Consider the following 25,617-nt stretch of genomic DNA (forward strand, 5'->3'; position numbering starts at 1 on the left):
GGGGGAGTCTGATAGGAGAGAGTAGAAGGCCATGGGAGAAAGAAAAGGGGAAAGGGAGATGATGGACAGGCAGGGAGATAAAGTGAGAGAGGGAAAAGAGGGTGAGGATTGGTGAAGGAGGAGAGGTGGGGGATATTACCAGAAGGTATTGGGAAAAATGTTGTTTCTGAACCTTTGAATAAGGTGATTTTGAAGTCTGCATTGGTTTCAAGAACAGTGGTCTGCTGAGACAATGCATGTTGTCTCAAGCTTGGAGAGACAGGGCTCAAAGTGTTGTTTTCATTTGGAGAGGCCATCTGTAGGGGTTACCATGGAAATCTGTGCAACTAAAGGTTGTAGAGTTGGATCCAATAACTTGTTCTGAACTTTTTACAAGGAAAACATTGGTGATGAGTTGGTACCTGTGCAAGGTAAAGTTCAGGCAGTCTGTGAAGGACCTATATGAGCTCGTAAGCAAGCTGGCCACTTGATGGTTAATTGTTCTATGGTGAAGTGGAAAAGGGAAAATGATTGACCAAATGCCATTTTGAATATCACAGGATTTGGTTTTGCAGGAATTTGATTTTTTATAATAAAGCATGTGAAAGATAGAGACAAATACATGATAGATTGATTGTCTGGATGTTAAGTTTAAGAATGAAATAGAAACTAGTATTTGTATAGGCTTCTGTAGTGTGCTACATGTTGATCAAATATGTATTGCTTTGTATTCTGTAATCTACAGTTAAAATTTTTGCTCCTTAATCAAACTTTTGCTTTCTTGGGGGGAGGTGTTATATACCCCTAGGGTTCATTTTTTTCTATGGACCGTCACTTTAAAACACCAGGAGAATGAGACTGACTTTTGCACACTGTTTGAGCTGCTCCAGAGAGAGCGAGAGAGAGAGAGAGAGAGAGAGAGAGAGAGGTGGAGTTATTTGATGGACAATTGATGTTATGGTTTCTCTGCAGCTTGTTTTGAATATACAAGGACACACAGACAAAGACAGTTAGAGTCAAGATGGATTTGGTCAATGGAAGACACCAGTGAGACGGTCACTGGTTTAAACTTTCAGTAACCCAAAAGGGATGAGTTAAGATCGATCCAGAGTATTGATAAATTACTCTCACAAGTGCTGCAACTAGAAGAAGTTTGCAGAGACAGAGGGAGAGGAGAGGAGAGGAGAGGAGAGGAGAGGAGAGGAGAGGAGAGGAGAGGAGAGGAGAGGAGAGGAGAGGAGAGGAGAGGAGAGGAAGGTTTAAAACAGAAGAAACCTAGTGACAAAGAGATCACTGTTTGGACTCTCTCTGCAAGTTGCCCGTGAGAGTGAGGTTGATTCCATTCAAATACAAAAGTTTGATTGTCACTTAGTTAATCCACAGGAGTGGGTTCTCTGGTGAGGGGAAACCTTTGTGAATACCGCATGTGTGTTTACCCTTTGTCTGGGTGTGGTAGTTCACTGAAGAAAGGCACCCCTGTGGCAAATCACTGTTGGAGTTATTTCGTATGTCGTGGAACTGGGTAAGTGGCTATCACGTTGTGTGTGATTGGGGTAACATTGTGGAATCTACCGGTGTGTTGACCCTTGCCTGGGTGGTGGTTCCCTTGAAGATGGTCCCCTATGTGATAAGCTACTGTTGGTGATACATCCATACATGGATTCTGTTTGAGTATCCTGTTGCCACCACTTTGAGATGTCCCATAGCTGAATTCGAATGTGTGGTACCACTTCTGTTGAAACGATATTCATTGAAGATCACTGTCAGTGATTCTTCATATGTGGAGTGAAACAACTTCGGAGGTAAAACATTCTGCTATTGTTATTTTGTATTGCTGTCATGGAATCTGTGGAAAGTTGACGTAATTGCCTTCTCATAACATTCGCCTTTGGATTACAAACATCTCGCATTAATTAATCTGTGCATTTGAACTGAACTTTTCTTACGTACCATTGTAAGACTGTATCACTTACCACTTAAGCTTGAAGAAGTTTGGGGATATATACATTTACACCTATATATACATAACACAGTTAACTCTTGATTTTAACTGGTTTAGGTTACTATATGATGTAGTTACTAATAAAATAGTGTTTTGTTAAGAACAAAACCAGACTCCAGGTGTGTTCTATTGCTGCTGATACTTTTACATGGTTGTGTGTAAAAGTAACTTATGTTGGAATGCTGTTCTTGGACTACAGTTCTGACCCTCAACACAGGAGTCCCTCAGGACTGTGTCCTAAGCTCCCTCCTTTACTCTCTGTATACCCATGACTTTGTCACCACCCACAGTTCCAATCTTCTGATTAAATTTGCTGGTGACACTACACTGATTGGTCTAATCTTAAATAATAACAAGGCAGCCTATAGAGAAGAAGTCATCCCTCTGACACAGTGGTGTCAAGAAACCCTCTCCCTCAATGTTGCAAATACAAAGGAGCTGGTTGTGGATTACAGGAGGAATGGAGACAGACTATCCCCTATAGACACCAATGGATCTGTGGTTGAGAGATGGACAGCTTTAAGTTTGACGGCATAAACATCACCAAGGATCTCATGTGGTCTATACATACCAGCTGTGTGGTGAAAAAGGAACAAGAATGCCTCTTTCACCTCAGACGGTTGAGGAAGATTGGTACGGGCCCCCAAATTCTAAGAACTTTTTGCAGGAGCACAATTGCGAGCATCCTGACTGACTGGCTACAAGTGGACAAGGGAGTTGTGTGAAAAGCAGAAAGTGGGGAGTGGGGTAAGATGTGATTGGCTGTGTGATCCCATTGGAGATGGCAGAAGCTACGGAAAATTATGTGCAGGATGTGGAGGCTCGTGGAGTGGTAGGTGGTTACTACCTATCCCTGGTAGTGTGGTAGAAGGTTGGGGTAAGAGCAGACGTGCATGAAATGAAAGAGATGTGGTTGAGAACAGCTTTGATGGTGGATAAAGGGAAGCCCCTTTTCTTTAAAAAGGGAGAACATCTTCTTCATTCTGGAATGAAAAACCTCGTCCAGAGAGCAGACGAGGTGGACTGCCCCTTTCCCAGAGCAAAATCCTAATGTTTATTTTATCCATTACCTTAATGTTCAGAAGTACTCAAATGCGTTAAGGATAATGAAAGAGTTGAAGAAAATTGACAGATTATGGAAGAAACTGTGATGGCAAAATCAGACAAATGCCATTGAGAGGAATTAGCAAGTAATTCATGATCTGGTTCTTTTAATCATGGGATAACTTAATTAAATCAATTGAATCTATCTCCCAGTAACAATCACATCAACAATGGTGAAATGCTTTGAGAGGTTGGTCATGGCTAGACTGAACTCCTGCCTCAGCAAGGACCTGGACCCATTGCAATTTGCCTATCACCACAATTGATCAATGGCAGGCACAATCTCAATGCTCTTCACGTGACTTTAGACCACCTGGACAATATAAACACCTATGTCACGATCCTGTTCGTCGACTATAGCTCAACATTTAACACCATCATTCCCACAATCCTGATTGAGAGGTTACAGAATCCGGGCCTCTGTACCTCCCTCTGCAATTGGATCCTCAACTTTCTAACCGGAAGACCACAATCTGTGCGGATTGGTGATAACATCTCCCCCTCACTGACAATAAACACTGGTACACCTCCGGGATGTGTGCTTAGCCCACTGCTCTACTCTGTCTAAATCCATGACTGTGTGGCTGGGCATTTCTCAAATACCATCTAAATATTTGCGAATGACACAACTATTGTTTGTAGAATCTCAGGTAGTGATGAGAGAGTGTGCAGGAGTGAGATATGCCAGCTAATGGAATGGTGCCGCAGCAACAACTTGCTCTCAATGTCAGTAAGTTGAAAGAGCTGACTGTGGACTTAAGGAAGGGTGAGATGAAGGAACAAGCACCAATCATCATAGAGGGATCAGAAGTACAGAGTAAGCAGTTTCAAGTTCTTGGGTGTCAAGATCTCTGAGGACCTCACTTGGTTCCAACATATCAATGCATAGAAATTTAGAACATAGAAATATAGAAAACCTACAGCACAATACAGGCCCTTTGACCCACAAAGCTGTGCCAATCATGTCCCTACCTTAGAAATTACCTAGGGTTACCCATAACCCTCTATTTTTCTCAGCTCATGTACCTGTCCAGGTGTCTCTGAAAAGACCCTATCATATCCGCCTCCACCACAGTCGCCAGCAACCCTTTCCATACACTCACTACTCTCTGCCTCCACACTGTCAAGAGTCTAACCATTAATACTATATTCTGCCATCATATTTGACCTACCAAAATAAACCACCTTACACTTATTTGGGTTGAACTCCATCTGCCACTTCTCAGCCCAGTTTTGCATCCTATCAATGTCCCGCTGTAACCTCTGATAGCCCTCCACACGATCAACAACACCTCTAATCTTTGCTTCATTAGCAAATTTACTAACCCATCCCTCCACTTCTTCATCTTGGTCATTTATAAAAATCACGCAGAACAGGGGTCCCAGAACAGATCCCTGAGGCACCACCTCCATTCAGAATAAGACCCATCTACATCACTGTTTGCCCTCTGTGTGCAAGCCAGTTTTGGATCCACAAACAAGGTCCCCTTCAATGTGTTTAGTTACATCTTCAAAAAATTAAAATCAGGCTAATAAGGTACAACCTACCTTTGACAAAGACATGCTGAATATTCCTAATCATGTTGTGCCTCTCCAAATGTTCATAAATCCTGCCTCTCAGGATCTTCTCCATCAACTTACCAACCACTGAAATAAGACTCACTGGTCTATAATTTCCTGGGCTTTCTCTAATTCCTTTCTTGAATAATGGAACAACATCTGCAACCCTCCAGTCCTCCAGAACCTTTCCCATCCCCATTGATGATGCAAAGATTATCACCAAAGGCTCAGCAATCTCTTCCCTCACTTCCTATGGCAGCCTGGGGTACATCTCATCCAGTCCTGATGACTTAACCAACTTGATACTTTCCTAAAGATCCAGCACATCCTCTTTCTTAATATCTACATGCTCAAGCTATTCAGTCCACTGTAAGTCATCCCTACAATCACCAAGATCCTTTTCCATAGTGAATACTGAAGCAAAGTACTTATTAAGTACCTCTGCTATCTCCTCTGGTTCCATACACACTTTTCCACTGTCACGCTTGAATGGTCCTATTCTCTCATGTCTTATCCTCTTGCTGTTCACATACTTGTCGAATGCCTTGGGGTTTTCCTTAATTCCTTAAGTCCACCAAGGACTTCTCATGCCCCCTTCTGGCTCTCCTAATTTCTTTCTTAAGCTCCTTCCTGCTAGCCCGATAACCTTCTGAATCTCTATCATTACTTAGTTTTTTGAACCATTCATAAGCTTTTCTTTTCTTATAACCATATAACAATTACAGCACAGAAACAGGCCATCTCGACCCTTCTAGTCCATGCCCAACGCTTACTCTCACCTAATCCCACTGACCCGCACTCAGCCCATAACCCTCCATTCCTTTTAGACAGATGGACATACTTTATTGATTCCGAGGGAAATTGGGTTTTGTTAAAGCCACACCAACCAAGAGTAGTGAAGAAATATAGCAATATAAAACCATAAATAATTAAATAATAATAAGTTAATCATGCCAAGTGGAAAAATAAGTCCAGGACCAGCCTATTGGCTCAGGGTGTCTGACATTCCGGGGGAGGAGTTGTAAAGTTTGATGGCCACAGGTAGGAATGACTTCCTATGATGCTCAGTGTTGCATCTCGGTGGAATGAGTCTCTGGCTGAATGTACTCCTGTGCCTAACCAGCACATTATGGAGTGGATGGGAGTCGTTGTCCAAGATGGCATGCAACTTGGACAGCATCCTCTTCTCAGCCACCACCTTCAGAGAGTCCAGTTCCACCCCCACAACTTCACTGACCTTACGAATGAGTTTGTTGATTCTGGTGGTGTCTGCTACCCTCAGCCTGCTGCCCCAGCACACAACAGCAAACATAATAGCACTGGCCACCACAGACTCATAGGACATCCTCAGCATCGTCCGGCAGATGTTAAAGGACCTCAGTCTCCTCAGGAAATAGAGACAGCTCTGACCATTCTTGTAAACAGCCTCAGTGTTCTTTGACCAGTCTAGTTTATTGTCCATTCATATCCCTAGGTATTCCTGTCCATATACCTATCCAATTTTGCTTTAAATGACAATACTGAACCTGCCTCTACCACTTCTACTGGAAGCTCATTCCACACAGCTACCACTCTCTGAGTAAAGAAATTCCCCCTCATGTTACCCTTAAACTTTTGCCCTCTAAGTCTCAACTTATGTCCTCTTGTTTGAATCTCCCCTACTCTCAATGGCAAAAGCCTATCCACGTCAACTCTATCTATCCCCCTCATAATTTTAAATACCTCTATCCAGTCCCCCCTCAATCTTCTATACTCCAAAGAATAAAAACTTGTTCAATCTTTCCCTCTAACTTAGGTGCTGAAACCCAGGTAACATTCTAGTAAATCTTCTCTGTACTCTCTCTATTTTGTTGATATCTTTCCTATAATTCAGTGATCAGAACAGTACACAATATTCCAAATTCGGCCTTACCAATGCCTTGTACAATTTTAACATTACATCCCAACTCCCATACTCAATGCTCTGATTTATAAAGGCCAACATACCAAAAGCTTTCTTCACCACCTTATCCACATGAGATTCCACCTTCAGAGAACAATGCACCATTATTCCTAGAGCATTCTGTTCTTCTTGACTAGATTTACAAAAGCCTTTGTACACCACAGTTCCTGTACCCCAGTTCCTGTGATCACTGTCTCCAAAGTGCTCTCCCACTGAGAGATCTGCAGTTATAAAGAAGGAAAGACAGCAACTCTACTTCATTAGGAGTTGAAGAGATTTGGTATGTCAACAACTACACTCAAAAACTTCCATAGATGTACCATGGAGAGCATTCTGACAGGCTACATTACTGTCTGGTATGGGGGGAGGGTCTACTGCACAGGACTGAAAGGAGATGCAGAGAGTCATAAATTTAGCCGGCTCCATTTGGGTACTGGCCTACAAAGTACCCAGGTCATCTTCAAGGAATGATGTCTCAGAAAGGCAGCATCCATTATTAAGGACCTCCGGCACCCAGGGCATGCCCTGTTCTCACTGTTACCATCAGGTAGGAGATACAGAAGCCTGAAGGCACACACTCAGCAATTCAGGAACAGCTGCTTCCCCTCTGCAATCCAATTCCTAAATGGACATTGAACATATTTTTTGCACAATTTTTAATCTATTCAATATACATAAACTGTAATTGATATACCGTAAATTCCGGACTATAAGCCGTTACTTTTTTCCCACGCTTTGAACACTGCGGCAACACTGCGGCCTATACTACGGTGCGGCTAATGCATGTTTTTTTTTCATGCCGCCAAAAACATTTTGCCTCATAACAGTAGACCAATAAAATTGATGAGTAGTTCACAGAGGTCCAATGAAATTGTACGATAAATCAAGTGCACTTTCACAATTAAATTATTGTAAATCAGTCATTTGTACTCACCCTCATCAACATGGAAAACACTCGAAGAAAAGCATATGATGCAGCTTTTAAGTTAAAGGCGATCAATCTGGCGGTTGAAGAAGGAAATCGAGCTGCTGCACATAATCTTGGCATAAATGAATCGATGGTGAGACGGTGGAGACGCCAGCATGAAGAACTGAGTCAATCCAAAAAGACGACAAAAGCTTTCAGAGGTAATCATAGCAGATGGCCCGAACTTGAAAACTTTCTTGAAGACTGGGTTAACACACAGAGAGCAGGCGGCCGCGGTGTTTCCGCCGTGCAGATCAGACTGAAGGCTAAAGCAATCGCCACCAAAATGAAAATCGAAGATTTTAGAGGTGGGCCATCGTGGTGTTTTAGATTTATGAGACGAAAAGGCCTGTCCGTCAGGGTACGCACAACTCTGTGTCAGAAGCTCCCTCCCGACCATGAGGAAAAGCTTGCTAACTTCCGCACATTCACTCAAACAAAGATAGCGGAGAATTCCATCGGGCCAGATGATATCATAAATATGGATGAAGTACCTTTGACGTTTGACCTGCCTCTCACTCGGACTGTTAATAAAAAAGGTGACGTCCATCACACTGAAAACAAGTGGCCATGAGAGAACGCATTTTACTTGTGTTCTGAACTGCACAGCATCCGGACTAAAGCTTCCACCGATGGTGATTTTTTAAGCAGCTGACAATGAAAGTTCAGTGAAAGCTGCCATCAAGAGTACAAACTCAATTCCAGCTGTGATTCCTGGGGGCACCACGAAGTATTTGCAGCCACTGGACATCAGCGTGAACCGGGCATTTAAAGTGGCGCTGCGCGTTGAGTGGGATGCTTGGATGACGAGCGGCGAGAAATCCTTTACCAAAACAGGACGCATGCGAAGAGCATCTTTAACTCAAGTCTGCCAGTGGATCCTAAATGCGTGGAGCCGTGTCACAACATCCACCATCACCAGCGGGTTTCGAAAGGCTGGACTGCTGCGTGATGAAGAGGACCGCGTGCGCTCGTGAGAGCGACAACGAAGAGACTGAAGTGAGTGACGAGACCCTGAAGTTTTATTCAATTCGGACACTGAAGAAGAGGATTTTGATGGTTTTAGTGCGCAGGAGGAAGATGAAGAAGGCGATCAATAACTTTTCCTGGTAGGCTGCAGTATATATATATTTTTTACCAGTCGTTAGGAGATATTGGAATGTTGTTCGTGCACTGTTCAGTAAAAAAATATACGCAACGTAATTTGTGTGTTACCGATACGTATGTATATTTAAAAGTAGCTGTGTTACAGGCACTGTTCGAAAAAAAGCATTTGCAATATATATTTGTTTATGTTACCATACGGATTTAATTAAAAGTTAAAAAATCCTCACGTGTAATATCTTTCTGTGTAAATATATCATATTACAACCTGCGGCCTAAAATCCGGTGCGGCTTGTACAAGTACAAAATTGATTTTCTTTCTAAAATTAGAGCGTGCGGCTTTTAATCAGGTGTGCTCTGTAGTCCGGAATCTACGGTACTTATTATTTTTTCTTCTATATTATGTATTGCATTTAACTGCTGTTGCTAAGATGACAAATTTCACGACACATGCCAGTGATCATAAACCTGACTCTGATTCTGAATCAAGAAATATTGCATTAAAAACCATTGTTTGAAACCTCCCCAAAAAAGCTGAAGATGCTGGAAACTTGAAATAAAAACAGAAAATGCTGAAGATACCACAACAGAACAGTGGTTGATGTTTCACATTAATCACTGAAACAAGGGAAAACAACTTTATTTAAATGTGCAGAGGAAGGGAGAGTGGAGGAAAAGTGGAAATGTCGGTAATGGGCTGGAGAAAAATGCTTGCTCTGATTACGCAAATGCATTTCATGTTGTCTCAGAGAGGGCGAGGAAGACTTATTAATTACAGCTGATCTGCCTAGACTAGGAGTTCAATAGAAGGAAATGAAACAATGCTAGAAATGTGAGATGCAGAATGGAGAATTAGCTGGAAACTTGAAATACAAGAGAATACTGGCAATAGTCAGCAGATGTGTGGAGCGGAAAACAGAGATCATCTTACTGTTAACTATTGGACCACCCATGTCAGCCCTGAAACATTGACATTTCTCTTCTCACCACAGAGGCTGCTCAACCTTTAGAGTTCCTCCAAGAATTGTTTGTTGCAACTTCTTCACACAGAGGTGGTGAGCTGTCAGAGGAGGTGGTTGCGACAGCTACAATAACAACACTTGACAGATATTCGTATAATATGTGGATAAGAGGTGATGAGAGGGATGTAAGCTAACCACAATGGGATAAACTGAGATGGGAATCTTTGTCAGCATAGACCCGTTTCCATGCACTATGGCTGTATATCAGATTTTTCCCAATTTTAACAACAAACAGGAAAATCTGGTTTTTACAATCCATTGAAATAATTTATGTCTGCAACAAACTAAGAGAGGTGTTGTTCTTTGATCTTACATTGGTGGACAAGTTTTATAATTTGCTTTGACAGAGATATATATATCTTTCAATGATTTTTCTTTCAGTTCTAATATGCAGCAGTGTCAAGCAGTAAATAGAACAAAATGTATGCTAGTATATCAGATGTTAGCAATATTAATGAGTACTCAGTGAAATTACAATAAATAGTGTTACCTGTATAATCTTGAGAACACTCTGTCTGTGGCCAGTCATGCATTGCTGTTTGGTGTCACATCAGACTTCGTACCTTTGGTGATTCTGTCTCTTCAGACATTTTTGGATCAGATGCCATAGAGGAGGAATCGGAATGAGTTGGCATTTCAGGGTAATTGTGAGATTGACTGGGTAGGAGAGTCACTGGTGACCTTTTAATAGTGACCTGTTGGTCATTCCCAAGTCACTGAGGCTCCAGCTACTTAAATTACAGAAAACTGTGCAGTAAATAAAAGTTGTAATAACACAAAAAGGTGCTGATAGAACTCAATGAGTGGGGCAATCTTATGGACAAAGATGGTGTCGATTGTTCAAAGCAGCATTAGCTTGAGCCGTGATAACACTGCGATGGCTGCAGGGAGAAATCAGAATACATGGAGTGAGGAAGGGAACTGAGAAACAGGACCTCAAGGGTAGTAATCTTGGGATTGCTGCCTGTGCCACACAACAGCGAGGATAGGAATAGAATGAGGAGGCAGATAAATGCATCGCTGAAGAATTGGAGAATAGGAGTGCGGGGATTCAGATTTCAGGATCATTGGGACTTCTCCTGGGACTGGTGGGACCCGTACAAAAGGGTCAGGTTGCATTTGAATCCCAGGAGGGCCTATATCTTGCGGGCAGGTTTACTAGAACTGTTGGGATTGGATTAAACTAATATGGCAGGGAGATGGAAACCAGTATGAGAGAACCGATAAGCCAGCAGGTTTGTAAGTCGATGATTGATGTAAGATGAATGTAAGGAAGGACAAACCAATGATTGGGTATAAATGCAGACAGATCAAAGAGTTAAATTGTACCACAAAGTAAAATTCATAAGGGCAGAGAGTGCTGGACTGAAGGTGTTGTATTTAAATGTGCATAGCAATCAGAATAAGGTGGATGAACTCATGGCGCAATTAGAGATTGGTCGGTATGACGTTTGGAGCATCACTGAGTCATGGTGAAAGAAGGCCGTAGTTGTAAGCTTAACGTCAAAAGATATGCTTTGTATCGAAAGGACAGGCAGGAAGGCATAGGCAGTGGTGTGGCTCTGTTGGTAAGAGATGGGATTACATCTTTAGAAAGAGGTGACAGGGTCAGAGAATGTTGAATCATTGCGGGAGGAATTAAGAAACTCCAAGGGAAAAAACCATCATGGGAACCATATATAGGCCTCTAAATGGTAGTCAGAATGTGTGGTTGACATTGCAAAAGTAACTGGAAAAGGCATGTAATAAGGGTAATGTCACAATTATAATGGGGGACTTCAATATGCCAGGTAGTTAGGAAAATCAGGTTGGTGTTGAATCACAAGAGAGAGAATTTATTGAATGCCTATGAGGTAGTTTTTAGAGCAGTTTGTACTTGAACCTACTGGGGGAAGGACAATCTTTGGGTGTTGTGGAATAACACAGATCTTATTAAGGAGCTTAATGTAAAGGATCCCTTAGGAGACAGTGATCATAATATGTTTGAATCCCTACTGCAATTTTAGGGGGGGTGGGGGTGGGAACATAGTCACATGTATCAATATTGCAATGAAATAAAGGGAATTACAGGGGCGTGACGGAGGAGCTTGCCCAGGTGGATTGGACGACGATACTGGTAGGAATGATGGCAGAGCAGAGGAGGCTGAAGTTTCTGGGAATAGTTCATAAGGCAAAGGATAGATATGTCCCACAGAGGAAATCCTCAAATGACAGGGGTAGGCAACTGTGGCAAACAAAGGAATTTAAGGATTGCATGAAAGCCAAGGAAAGGGCATATAAGGTAACAAAAGTGAGTGGGAAGTTGGATAATTGGGAAGCTTTTAAAATCCAACAAAAAGCAACTAAAAAGGCTGTAAGAAGGGAAAATATGAAATATGAGGGCAAACTAGCCAATAATATAAAGCAGGATATCAGAAGTTTTTTCAGTTATATAAAGAGTAAAAGGGAAGTGAGAGTTGATATTGGACCACTGGAAAATGATACTGGTGAGTTAGTAATGGGGGACAAAGAGATGCCAGATTACTTAATGAGTACTTTGCATCAGTCTTCACTGTGGAAGACAGTAGCAGTGTGCCAGAGATCTGTGAATGTCAGGGACCAGGCGTGAGTTTCGTTGTTATTACAACGAAATGCTAGGCAAATGCTAGGCAAACTCAAAGGTCTTAAGGAAGATAAGTCACCTGAACCAGATGGACTACATCTTAGAGTCCTGAGAGAGGTTGATGATGAGAACAGATGCATTGGTCATGGTCTTTCAAGAAACACTTGATTCTGGCATGGTCCTGGAGGACTGAAGATTGCAAACGTTACTCCACTCTTTAAGAAGGGAGGAAGGTAAAAGAAAGGAAATTATAGGCCAATTAGCCTAACCTCAGAGGTTGGGAAAGTGTTGGAGTCTATTATTAAGGATGAGGTTTCAGGGTACTTGGAGACTAATGATAAAATAAATCAAATCAGCATGATTTGTGTAAAGGGAAATCTTGTCTGACAAATCTGTTAGAGGTCTTTGAGGAAGTAACAAGCAGAGTGGGCAAAGGAAAGGCAGTGGATGTCATTTACTTGGATTTTCTGAAGGCGTTTGATAAGGTGCCACACATGAAGCTGCTTAACAAGATAAAATCCTATGGCATTACAGGAAAGATACTGGCATGAATAGAGAAATGGCTGACATGCAGGAGGCAGCAAGTGAGAATAAAAGGGGCCTTTACCGGTTGGCTGCTAGTGACTAATGGTGTTCCTCAGGGATCAGTATTGGGACCGCTGCTTTTCCCATTGTTCGTCAGTGATTTGGATAATGGAATTGATGGCTTTGTGACAAAGTTTGTGGATGATACAAAGATAGGTGGAGGGGTAGGTAGTGCTGAGGAAGCAATGCAATTGCAGCAGGACTTAGACAAATTGGAAGAATGGTCAAGAAAGTGACAGATGGAATACAGTGTTGGGAAATGTATGATAATATGTTTTGGTAAAACGAACAATAGTGCAGACTAGTATCTAAATAGGGAGAAGATTCAAACATCAGAGGTGCAGAGGGACTTGGGAGTGCTCGTGCAAGTCTCTCAGAAGGTTAATTCACAGGTTGAGTCTGTGGTAAAGAAGGCAAATACAATGTTGGTATTTATTTCAAGGGGGATAGAATGTAAATGCAAGGAGATGATATCAAAGCTTTATAAGGCACTACTTAGGCCACACTTGGAGTATCATCAACAGTTTTGGGCTCCGTATCTCAGAAAGGATGTGTTGTCATTGGACAGAGTCCAGAGGAAGTTCACGAGGATGATTCCAGGAATGAAGGAGTTAACATATGAGGAGCATTTGGCAGCTTTGGGCCTGTACTCACTGGAATTTAGAAGAATGCGTGGGGATCTCATTGAAACCTACTGAATGTTGAAAGGTCCAGATAGGGTTGATGTGGAGAGGATGTTTCCCATGGTCGGGGTATCCAGAACAAGAGGGCACAGTCTCAAAATGGAGGGATGATCTTTTAGAACAGAGGCAAGGAAGAATTCTTTTAGCCAGAGAGTAGTCAATCTGTGGAATGCTCTGCTGCATGCTATGGTAGAGGCCAAGTCTGTGGGTGTATTTAAGGCAGAAGTTGATCGTTTCCTGATCAGTCAGGGCATCAAAGGATATGGTGAGAAGGCAGGTGTATGGGATTGAGTGGGATCTGGGATCTGGAATGGCAGAGCAGACTCGATGGGCTGAATGGCCTGATTCTGCCCCTATGTCTGATGACTACGGTATATAGTCAGTAATCCACAGACAATGAACTCAAATTTTAGTGCCACAGAATTCACTAAATCTGTTCATTTGTGGTCTGGTTTCTAAATAAACTTTTGATTCAAGATTAAATGTAGCATGGATGGCATCAAAAGGCAGAGTGTCACTTTAATGAGTGGTTATGGACATGATAACATAAATGGAAAATGAGCTGGTCTGATTGTAAACAGTTGGAGGAACAGCAAAACCATTGCAACTCTACCTGAATCTCTGTTGAAGTCCAGATAATTCCACAGTCCTGAACAAATGGCGACGTGTAAAGATAATTAACTGCAAGCCAAAAATTGAATGTACAATTTACCATTGACTTTAAAATCTAGCTGGTTCATAACTATTCTCAGGTCTGTCACATTTGACAGAGACATTGATTCTTAACATCTCCCAGGCAGGTAGAGATGTTATGTATTCTGAACTGTGTATCATGTGATAGTTGTAAATGCCTCTCAATCTGAGTTTCTGAATCACATTACTTTGGCAAACAAACACATATGTGGTACAGGAAACATTTCTGAGGTCCATGAGTTCAACCTGTGTGTTTTATTTTGAAAAGTAAAGAGTCATCAGTGATCTTTAAATGAAGATCATTTCTTATACCATACTTGCAAGTTATGATATGAAATCAGAACATTTCCAGCCATTGAACAGAAACAGGAACGGGTTTCAGTATCTCACACCAGCACTTTGACACAGGAAGAAACTTCGCCAACAAACACTCACAACTTGGAGAATGTTATACCTGTCTTTCCAGTAATATTGGCCCCAATGTCCACAGATATCTTCAATTCCTGCCAACAAGTGGTCCAAGAACTGCAGAAAGCAAAGTTTTCAAATCAATTATTTTGTCAGTCATTAACCATGGCCATTATGTAGTTTAAGAGCAAAAACAAACTGCTGGTGGAACTTAATAGATCTGGCAGCACCTCTGGAGGCAAATGGACAATTGATGATTTGGTCGAGACACTTCACCTGGGGCGTGACATAAAATGTCAATTAACCATCTCTCTATTTAAATGCTGCATTACCTGCTGAGCTCCTCCAGTAGTTTACTTTGCTCCAGTTCCAGCATCTGCAGGCTCCTGTACTCCGAAAGAATTTTCAGGCTGCTGTGCTCTAAAAGGGCCTGTAGACTCCTGTGTTCTGAAAGGACCTGCAGACTCCTGTGTTCTGAAAGGACCTGCAGACTCCTGTGCTCTAAAAGGACCTGCAGACTCCTGTGTTCTGAAAGGGCCTGCAGACTCCTGTGCTCTAAAAGGACCTGCAGACTCCTGTGTTCTGAAAGGACCTGCAGACTCCTGTGCTCTAAAAGGACCTGCAGACTCCTGTGCTCTAAAAGGACCTGCAGACTCCTGTGTTCTGAAAGGACCTGCAGACTCCTGTGCTCTAAAAGGACCTGCAGACTCCTGTGCTCTAAAAGGACCTGCAGACTCCTGTGCTCTAAAAGGATCTCTGCGTGTTAAGAAATACTTTGAAGGAATTCAGCCCACGATTGTACTGTTATCACAGAGAAATTGAATTGGATGTGTTGGGTGATACCATCCCAACTGGCTTTGAGGCGGAAAGAAAATCCACAAAGCCTAACAGATACTGTATACTGAAGAATGGAGAGTTTGGTAAGAATGAGAACTGGAAATGTTCTGAAGGGGAGAGTTTAGCGGAATGGCTCTGAGGTGATCAAGATGAATGGTTCAAGGTGCGTATTCCTGCTCCAACTACCTTCTTGCCCCTGGGGAAAACAGCAACAAGGTGGTAAGTGGGTGGGGTGAATTCAGCCTGCTCTGTTTACATCTTCTGAATTAGGAGCAGCCAAATGACATAAGAAGGTATTGATGGTGGGAAGTTGCCAATGTTGGCCAGCACACTCACTACACTGAGCCTTTGCTGGGGGAGGGAGGATGGAAGGAGAACTTAAAATCTCAAGCCAATTCAGTAAACATCATATGAAAAAAATCATTCTGCTCTTGGGCTGAACCTGTTCCACTGGAGTAGTTTAACACTGGGAAAATGTAATGCATCATCAAACATACCAAATGCACATGTGTCAGGTTCTTCACTCTGGCCTGGTGATGTTTCTATGACTGTGTCTGCATCTGTGTTCAGTGTATACGGGTGAGCACATGCATTCGCAGGTATTGTATCTCCCTTGAACTGAAGTGGCACAGGACCAATCCTGCTTTCTCACTCTTCCTGTGACCATGGACGTTTACCTGGAGTGCTCCAGTTCCTTCCACATCCCATGTGGTTACCCACTGTGAGATGCCCAGAGTCTTGGTTAGTGGGCAGAAATGAATCAGAAGGTTATTAAGGAGAGTAAATAGGTCAGAAGAAACGAAGTGAGGAAAAGAACTGTACAAATCATTTAACCATGGCCATTTTGTAGTTTAAGAGCAAAGCAGCAGTGAGGAAAATAGTGTTCACACTCAATGGCCAAATTACTGCATCCCACATTACCTGTGTACATATTCTTATAGGAATGTGCACACAATATGCAAATACATATTAACACATGTGTATGGGCATGTACATACCATGCTCATGGGCATGAGCATATCAACACGTGTGTATCTGTATGGAGTAAAGTGTACTGGTGTATTATTGTCACAGATACAAGATGCAATGAAAAGCTTCTGTGTGCCACCCAGTCCAATGATAAAATATATAATTATATTGAGGCAGTGTGTTTATAGGTAATTATGTATGTAGCTGCATGTATGCATGTGTATATATTCTGCCAGGTATTAGGTTACAGGCTGGGTGACCTTGGAGTCAAAGGAAGAACAGAAGCTAAGGCTAGCAATTTTAAACTTATAACTATGTGTTTATAGAAGTTCTGATATTAGCCTGTTCTCACTTCTCCAGATCATTGTTTCTCAACAATACTCTGCAAGGTTAGAGACGCATAAAATATACATTTGGACCAGTGAGTCAGCAATCTGCTGCGTGCTGTTAGAGCTGACTGATTAATGAACTGGCAGCTTCTAGTTCTGGATAGTTTTAATTGTGGTTTTAATTAAATACCAATCAAGCTGGATTAAAGCAAAGATGATGGATCTTGAGCAGGAAAACTGATGCCTTTGGCTGTCCTACTCTCACTTATTGCTGCTCAGTTATTCCCTCTCACGGCAGAAACACAGGGCTCTGAGCTAAAAATAAAAAGGCCCTGAAATATAACAGCAGAAGTTCATGCTGTCTGTGTGCGTTCATGCTCACTTATGTTTGAGTTCATGCATACCTGAGTGTGTAGGTGATGGTTAACTGTGACCAGGGTTGGTGTTGTCTGTGAGAAAGGACTGTTTCTCAGATGGCACAGAGACATTTAGACCATTTTCTCAGTGATACAATATGGAAAAATGAGATGTTCGTCTCCTTAAGGGCTGATGCTGCACAGTGATTTCTCTTAACTTTAGGAATTGCTCTCCCTCCTCCTATCTTCTGCTTCCATTTCCCACTCTGGCTCCCCTCTTACCTCTTCTCTGCCTCACTTGCCTATCACCTCCTTCCCTTTCTCCCATGGTCTCCTCCTTTCCCCTATCAGATTCCATCTTCTTCAGCCCTTTACCTTTCGCACCGATCACCCTCACCCCCAGCTTCTCACTCCACGTAGACTGAGTCCAGCATCTGCAATATCTATTATTTCTGATGATGCTGGCTGTGATAATCAAGTCAAGGAGTGTGCCTAGGTGGAAATATTTGATTTTATCATTTAAACGCTCTGCAGCTGTGCTGTGCCTGTGCTTTATGTAACGTATTGGCTATGTTTACTGTTTGCAATGGATTATGCCAATCAGTATCCATGGCAACAAGATTGGAATCAGTGTGGGTTTCCTGCCTCACTTGCTGCCGAGCTGAGGTGCCCTAGGCTCCGAAGAGGAACTGGATGGTAGTGAAGGGGCAGGTATTGCTGCTCGTGCTTTTGCAGGGCACTGATAGCAGGTAGAAAGGCAAACTGGAGAAATGGGGAAAGAAAAGAGGAGCCATAGGGAGAGTGGTCAATGCGAAGACAGGAAGGGGTGGGAGAGGGGAAGATATGAGTGATGGTGGGATCATGTTGGAACTGACATAAATTGTTAGTGGATAATGTGTTAGATACAGAGGCTATTAAGGTGAAGGGTGGAGACCAGGGGAATTCTTTGCCTCTCTGTCTGGAAAGTGGAAAGATTAGAATCAGTCACATAGGCCCTTTGGCACAAAACATCCTGCTGTATCTCTCATCCTATTTGCCCGCACTTAGCCTGTATTCCTCTCGCCCTTTTTATAGTCTGTTACGAATGTGCCACAACTCTGAGGGGCCGAAAGGTACAAAGTAGCCCCCTCCTTCTTGAGAATCGCAAGATCACTATTAATTCGGGTCTGGGACCCAGGAAATGAGAGAGAGACTTCCAGAATACACAGGGTTTGGAATGTGCCCTGGCCTCAGCAAGAAGGAACCACTGATAACGGCTATTGTCTCCTGGAGATGGAATTGTGTATTGTGTACTGTACTATTCATTGAAACCCTCAGGGGACGACCAGAGTGGGCTGGTTGAGGGATTGCATCATCCCAACCTGATTGACATCTGAGACCCCGTGAGTAAGGATAAAAGTGGGTCTGGGGAACAACCCCTTTAGACGCACCAGGAGAAACGCTAGAAATCCCATGACAGCGTTTGATAGCCAAAGCCGGTAGGGCCCATGTGCGTCCTCCCTTGCCAGGGTAGTGGGCTTACCACGGAAGCTTAGCTAAAGGAGAGGCCACAAGGGAATGGCCATGACAACAAACTCTCGAAGGATCGAAATCATAAAAAGGAAAAGCTGGCAAATTTCTAAAAATCTCTCTCTTGACTCCAACCAAAGGCTGCAGCCTGAATGAACTGAGTGACTTTTATATTTCCATCGGACAATACATTATCCCCTAGACAACGATAGAGCTATTTCTTATTGACTATTATTATACCTGCACTTTTAGATTTAGTATTGATGACATATATTATCTGTATGTCTGCATTGATATTATTCTTGTGTATTTTTACTAATAAATACTGTTAAAAATAGTACCATCAGACTTCAACAGACCTCTCTATCTTTGCTGGTAAGTGACCAGTTACGGGGTTCGTAACAAGTCCATAAATATTCCTATATTATCCTTGCCCTTTTTATAATCCATAAATATTGCTATATTATTCTCGCCCTTTTAATATATAACCATATAACAATTACAGCACGGAAACAGGCCATCTCGGCCTACTAGTCTGTGCCGAATGCTTACTCTCACCTAGTCCCACCGACCTGCACCCAGCCCATAACCCTCCATTCCTAACCTGTCCATATACCTATCCAATTTTACTTTAAATGACAATATCGAACCTGCCTCTATCACTTCTACTGGAAGCTCGTTCCACACAGCTACCACTCTCTGAGTAAAGAAGTTGCCCCTTGTATTACCACTAAACTTTTGCCCCCTAACTCTCAACTCATGTCTTCTTGTTTGAATCTCGCCTACTCTCAATGGAAGAAGCCTATCAATGTCAATTCTATCTATCCCCCTCATAATTTTAAATACCTCTATCAAGTCCCCCCTCAACTTTCTAGGTTCCAAAAAATAAAGACCTACCTAACTTATTCAACCTTTCCTTGTAACTTAGGTGCTGAAACCCAGGTAACATTCTCGTAAATCTTCTCTGTACTCTCTCTATTTTGTTGACATCTTTCCTATAATTCGGTGACCAGAACAGTACACAATACTCCAAATTTGGCCTTACCAATGCCTTGTACAATTTTAACATTACATCCCAACTCCTATACTCAATGCTCTGATTAATAAAGGCCTGCATACCAAAAGCTTTCTTCACCATCCTATCCATATGAGATTCTACCTTCAGGGAACTATGCACCATTATTCCTAGATCACTCTGTTCTATGCATTCTTCAATGTCCTACCATTTACCATGTATGAACTATTTTGATTAGTCCTACCAAAATGTATCACCTCACACTTATCAGCATTAAACTCCATCTGCCATCTTTCAGCCCACTCTTCTAACTGGCCTAAATCTCTCTGCAAGCTTTGAAAACCTACTTCATAATCCACAACGCCACCTATCTTAGTATCATCTGCATACTTACTAATCCAATTTACCTCCCCATCATCCAGATCATTAATGTATATGACAAACAACATTGGACCCAGTGCAGATCCCTGAGGCACACCACTAGTCACTGGCCTCCAAACTTACAAACAGTTATCCACCACTACTCTCTGGCATCTCCCATCCAGCCACTGTTGAATCCATTTTACTACTTCAATATTAATACCTAATGACTGAACCTTCCTAACTACCTTTCTGTGTGGAACCTTGTCAAAGGCCTTACTGAAGTCCATATAGACAACATCCACTGCTTTACCCCCGTCAACTTTCCTAGTAACCTCTTCAAAACATTCAATAAGATTTGTCAAACATGACCTTCCATGCACAAATCCATGTTGACTGTTCCTAATCAGACCCTTTCTATCTAGATAATTATATATACCATCTCTAACTTTCCATTAATTTACCCACCACTGATGTCAAACTTACAGGCCTATAATTGCTAGGTTTACTCTTAGAACCCTTTTTAAACAATGGAACAACATGAGCAATATGCCAATCCTCCAGCACCATCCCTGTTTCTAATGACCTTTGAAATATTTCTGTCAGAGCCCCTACTAATCCATGAATATTCCTATATTCCTCCAGCCATTTTTATAATCCATGAATATTCCTATATTCCTCTTGCCCTTTTTATAATGCATGAATCTGTCCAAATCTGTCCAAAGTGTTGTCTGTCTTCCTGGATCTTCCATATACCCTTCACTCTGCATGTGAAAAACTTGCCATTTAGGTCTTCTTTAAATATTTCCCCAGTCATCTTAAATCAAATGCACTCTAGATTTAGACTTCCTTACTGAGGGAAAAAGACTATGACCATCAAAATTTTATAAACCTGTCAGCCTCATTAGCTCTAGGGAAAATAATTCCAATCTATCCAGTCACTTATAATTCAAACCCTCCAGTCACAGTAACATCCTCACAAATCATTTCTAACCCTCTCCATCTTCCCTATAACAAGTTGACCAACATTGTAGACATTATTCCAAAAGTGGTCTTACTAATATTGTGAGGTTCCAATTCCTGTACTCATTACATTGACCATTGAAAGCAACGATGCCAAACACCTTCTTCACCCACAGTCTGTCAGTTTCTGTGCTACTTTCAGAGAACCAGGTACTTGTGCCTGTGATTCTTCTGTTCAGCACAGTCCTCAGGGCCCTGCCATTTACTCTGTAAGTCCCACTCTAGTTTATCTGACCAAACACAACATTGTCTCAGTTAAAATTCCATCTGGCTCACTTACCCACTTCATCTAGAAACTGCTATAGTTTTAAATAGCCTTCTTCACTGTTTGATACACCACCAACTCATCCACAAACTTACTAGTCATATTACCGACAAAGGATCGAGTGCTTCCCGGCATATATAATCGAATTCCAGTTCTTACTTAGAGCAAGAGCTCCATCTTTGTTAAGATTCATATCCTGTAGTTGTATTTCAATGGTTTCCGTTACCAGGTAGTCCCAAGAGCCATTGGCACAGCAGAATAGTATTGTGCCATTGAAGTCAACCCTATGGCAAGTAAACTCTGCTTCGGCTTCCAGCTGGGTATCGATCTTAATCAAATAAAGTATTTGATCCTTTTTCAATCTTGTGGCCATTGCAAATGCAGTGTTCTGTTACTACCGATTTGTCTGGGTAACCCAAACAGATATACCTCCTGTGCTCTTTGTCCCTAGTTTTCATTGTGCGTTTGGCCAGTATCTGCTGCTCCACATTCACAAGGAATCCTGTAAATGCCAACAGACCTGAGACTCAGGTCATCTTTGACCTGCATAAGTTTTGATCTGAGCTTCTTTATAGGTCTGTGGATGGTATTAATCCAGTATTTCTTTAGGATCCTGGTGATCCTTCCAGAAATCGTGGAAATATAGGGAAGACAGGTGGTAATGATAGGTTCCTCCTTGTTGTTAGGTCTCCTGGTTTTTCCATTGGCCATTTTTTCACACAGACTTGTACTTCAACAATAACAGTCACCATCAGGCCTTCCAACATAAAGTGGTTCTTTCTACTTCGATTAACCATGCAAAAACTATTTCGGACCTGGAGAGTTACCCCAAGAAAATAAGACAATTATGCATGACGTTCCTACAAAATGGCTACAAGGTGAAGGAAATCAGTCCTTAAAAGGGCCGATAGGAAAAGCAGGAAACCTAACCATGAGGAGGAACCCATTACTACAGCCTGTCTTCTCTATATTTCCATGGTTTCTGGAAGGATTGCCAGGATTCTAAAGAAACACTGGATTAATACCATCCACAAACCTGTAAGGAAGCTTAAATCACAGCTCATGCAGGTCAGAGATGACCTGGGACTCAGGTCACTGGTGTTTACAGGATTGCTTGTGAATGTGCAGTGGCATATATCAGTAGAACCCAATTCAAGGAGCACAGGAGGTGTATCCATTTGGGGTACCCGGAGAAATCGGTGACAGCAGAACACTGCATTCGCAATGGCCATAGGATTGACGTCAACAGTACAAAACTACTGTACTGTGCCTTTTGGGACTGCCTGGTAAAGGAAGCCATTGAAATAAAGCTAGAGGAAAAGAATTTTAACAAAAAGTCGAGGAACTCACTCTAAGAACTGGAATTTGGTTGTAAACAAGGTGGGAGAGCAGAAACCTGATTGGATGAAGACTAACCAATTAGGACGGACTGACTACTGGACTAGACATGCCCAGACATCATTCCCAATGAAGATCACAGAGTTTGTCATCAAAACATCAGTTATAATTCTTATTTGTACCTGGCAGGAGGCCCCAGAAGAGTTTATTCATATTAAGAATGTTATCATCTAAATAGTTAACTTAGTGGACCCAGCACAGATTCTTGTGGAACACCACCAGTCACAGATCTCCAGTTTGAAAATCAACCCTTCACTGCCACCTCTGATTCCTTCCACCAAGCCAATTTTGTATCCAGTTGCCTAGCTCACCATGGATCCTGTGCGATCCAAACTTGGAGCATAGCCTACAATCTTTTTGAGATTCTGTGAACACAATACAGACACCCAGATGGTATGTTGCCTCCCAGGTGTCAGGGTCAAGGATGTCTCAGACTGGGTCTACAGCTTTCTTAAAGGGGAGGGGGAGGCGGAGCAGCCAGGGCCTTGGTACATATCGACACCAATGACATATGCAGGAAAGGCGAAGAATGATTTTAGGAAGTTTGGTAGAAAGCTGAAAGCAGGACTTCGGGGTAGTAATCTCTGGATTGCTGACTGTGACACGTGCCCATGAGGGCAAGAATAGGGTGATTTGCAAGATGAATGTACTGCTGAGTAAGTGGTGCAGGGGACAGGGATTCAGATTTCTGGATCATTGGAATCTCTACTTCGGAAGGTATGATGTACGAAAGGGATGAGTTACACTTAAATCCGAGGGGAACAAATATCCTTGTGGTCAGGTTTGCTAGAGTTGTTCAGAAGGTTATAAACTAACTTGGCAAGGGTTTGGTTGGGAACGTGTATATAGGGCTGAGAAAGAGGTAATTGGTTTACAAATAGAGATAAGTGTGCAGTGAGACTGCTAGTAAGAACAGGCTGATGATGGGGCAAATTGCAGTCAACCGGATGAATTGTAATGAAAAAGGTGACAAAATTGAAAAGAGTGAATACAGGACTGAAGGTGTTATATTTGAATGCATGCAGTATACTGAATAAGGCAGATAAACTTGTAGCGCAGTTACAGATTGGCAGGTAGAATGGTGTGGGCATCACTAAATCATGGCTGAAAGAAGATTATAGCTGGGAGCTTAACATCCAGGGATACACATTGTATCTAAAGACAAGTAGGTAGGCAGCGTGACTCTGTTGGTAAAACGTGAAATCAAATCATTAGAAAGAAGTGACACAGTATTGGAAGTGTAAAATCATTGTGGATAGAGCTAAGGAACTGCAAGAGCAAAAAGACCCAAGGGGATTTCCATTTGTAGGTAGATTGTGAAAATCAGGTTGGTGCTGGTTCCCAAGAGGGGGAATTTGTACAATACCGATGAGATGGCTTTTCAGAGAAGCTTGTGGTGCAGCCCACTCAGGGATCAACTACTCTGAATTGGCGGTTGTGCAATGAACCAAAATTGATTAGAGAGCTTAAGGTAAAGGAAACCTTATGGGCCAGGGATCATCATATGATAGAACTCACCTGCAATTTGAAAAGAAAAAGCTAACCTTAGATGTATCACTATTGCGGTGGAGTAGAGGGAATTAGAGAGAGGGGAACTGGCCAAAATTAATTGGAAAGGAGCACTGCCACAGATGAAGGCAGAGCAGCAATGGAGTTTCTGGAAGCAATTCAGAATGTGCAGGATAGACAGGAAACGAAGAAGTAGTATTCTGAAGGCATGATGACACAACTTCTGACACCAGAAGTCAAGGTCAACATAAAAGTCAAAGGGAGGGCATATACTGGAATAGAGCAAAAATTAAATTAAAAACCAGCAGAAGGCAACTATAAAATTCATAAAGGAAGGCAAAGTTGGAATACAAAGGTAAGCAGGCTAATGAGATGAAAGAGGATACCAAAAGATTCTTCAGATATATAGAGTGTAAAAGAGAGGCAGGAGTAGATATTGGACCACTGGGAAATGATGCTGGAGAGGTAGTAATGGGGGATAAGGCAATGGTGGATGAACTGAATAAGTATTTTGCCACAGTCTTCACTGTGGAAGACACAAGCATTACGTTGGATGTTCTAGAGGGTCGGGGGCAGAAGTGAGTGAAGTAGCTATTACTAAGGAGAAGGTGCTTGAGAAACTGAAAGGTCTGAAGTTAGATAGGTCACCTGGACCTGATGGACTCCAGGATTCTGAAGGAGGTAGCTGAAGAGATTGTGGATATATCAGTAATGATCTTTCAAGAATGAGTGGATTCTGGCATGGCTCTGGAAGACCAGAAAATTGTAGATGTTACTCTAGTCTTCAGGTTGGAAGAGGGTCAGAGGAAAGGAAATTATAGGCTAGTCTGATCCCAGTGGTTCGGAAGCTGTTGGAGTTGAATTAAGAATGTGGTTTCAGGGTACTTGGGGACAGATGATAAAATAGGTTTCCTCAAGGGAAAATCTTGCCTGACAGATCAGTTGGAATTCTTTGAAGAAATAACAAGCAGGATAGACATTGGTTGTTGTTGTGTACTTGGATTTTCAGAAGTCCTTCAACAAGGTGTCACACATAAAGCTGCTTAACATGTATGTTAAGAGCCTATGGTATTACAGGAAAGATTATCACATGGATAGATGTGATTATCTATCTGATAATAGGGAATTGATTGGCAGGAAGCATTGAGTGGGAATAAAGGGAGCCTTTTATGGTTAGCTGCCGGTGACAAGTGGTCTTGCACAAGGGTCTGAGTTGGGATTGCTTCTTTTTATGGAAGAATGAGGCGGGGGAGGGGGGACTCCCATTGAAATCTGTTGAATGTTGAAAGGCCTCAATAGAGTGGATGTGAAGAGGATATTTCCTATAGTGGGACCATTTAACCCTAGAGGACACAGACTTAGAATGTAGGGACATCCATTTAGAATGGTGATAAGG

General features: G+C 42.2%; 1 protein-coding gene across 1 annotated transcript in view; it reads right to left on the minus strand.

Moving 5' to 3' along the window:
• LOC132397646 (sodium/hydrogen exchanger 2-like) overlaps positions 1 to 25,617 on the minus strand; it is a 369,476-nt gene that overhangs the window by 112,279 nt on the left and 231,580 nt on the right. The window contains exon 7 of the mRNA XM_059976415.1: positions 14,698 to 14,768. Within this exon, the coding sequence (XP_059832398.1) occupies positions 14,698 to 14,768 (71 nt within the window). The remainder of the gene's footprint in view (positions 1 to 14,697; positions 14,769 to 25,617) is intronic.

Source organism: Hypanus sabinus, chromosome 8 (assembly GCF_030144855.1).
Source record: "Hypanus sabinus isolate sHypSab1 chromosome 8, sHypSab1.hap1, whole genome shotgun sequence".
NCBI classification, from domain to species: Eukaryota; Metazoa; Chordata; class Chondrichthyes; order Myliobatiformes; family Dasyatidae; genus Hypanus; species Hypanus sabinus.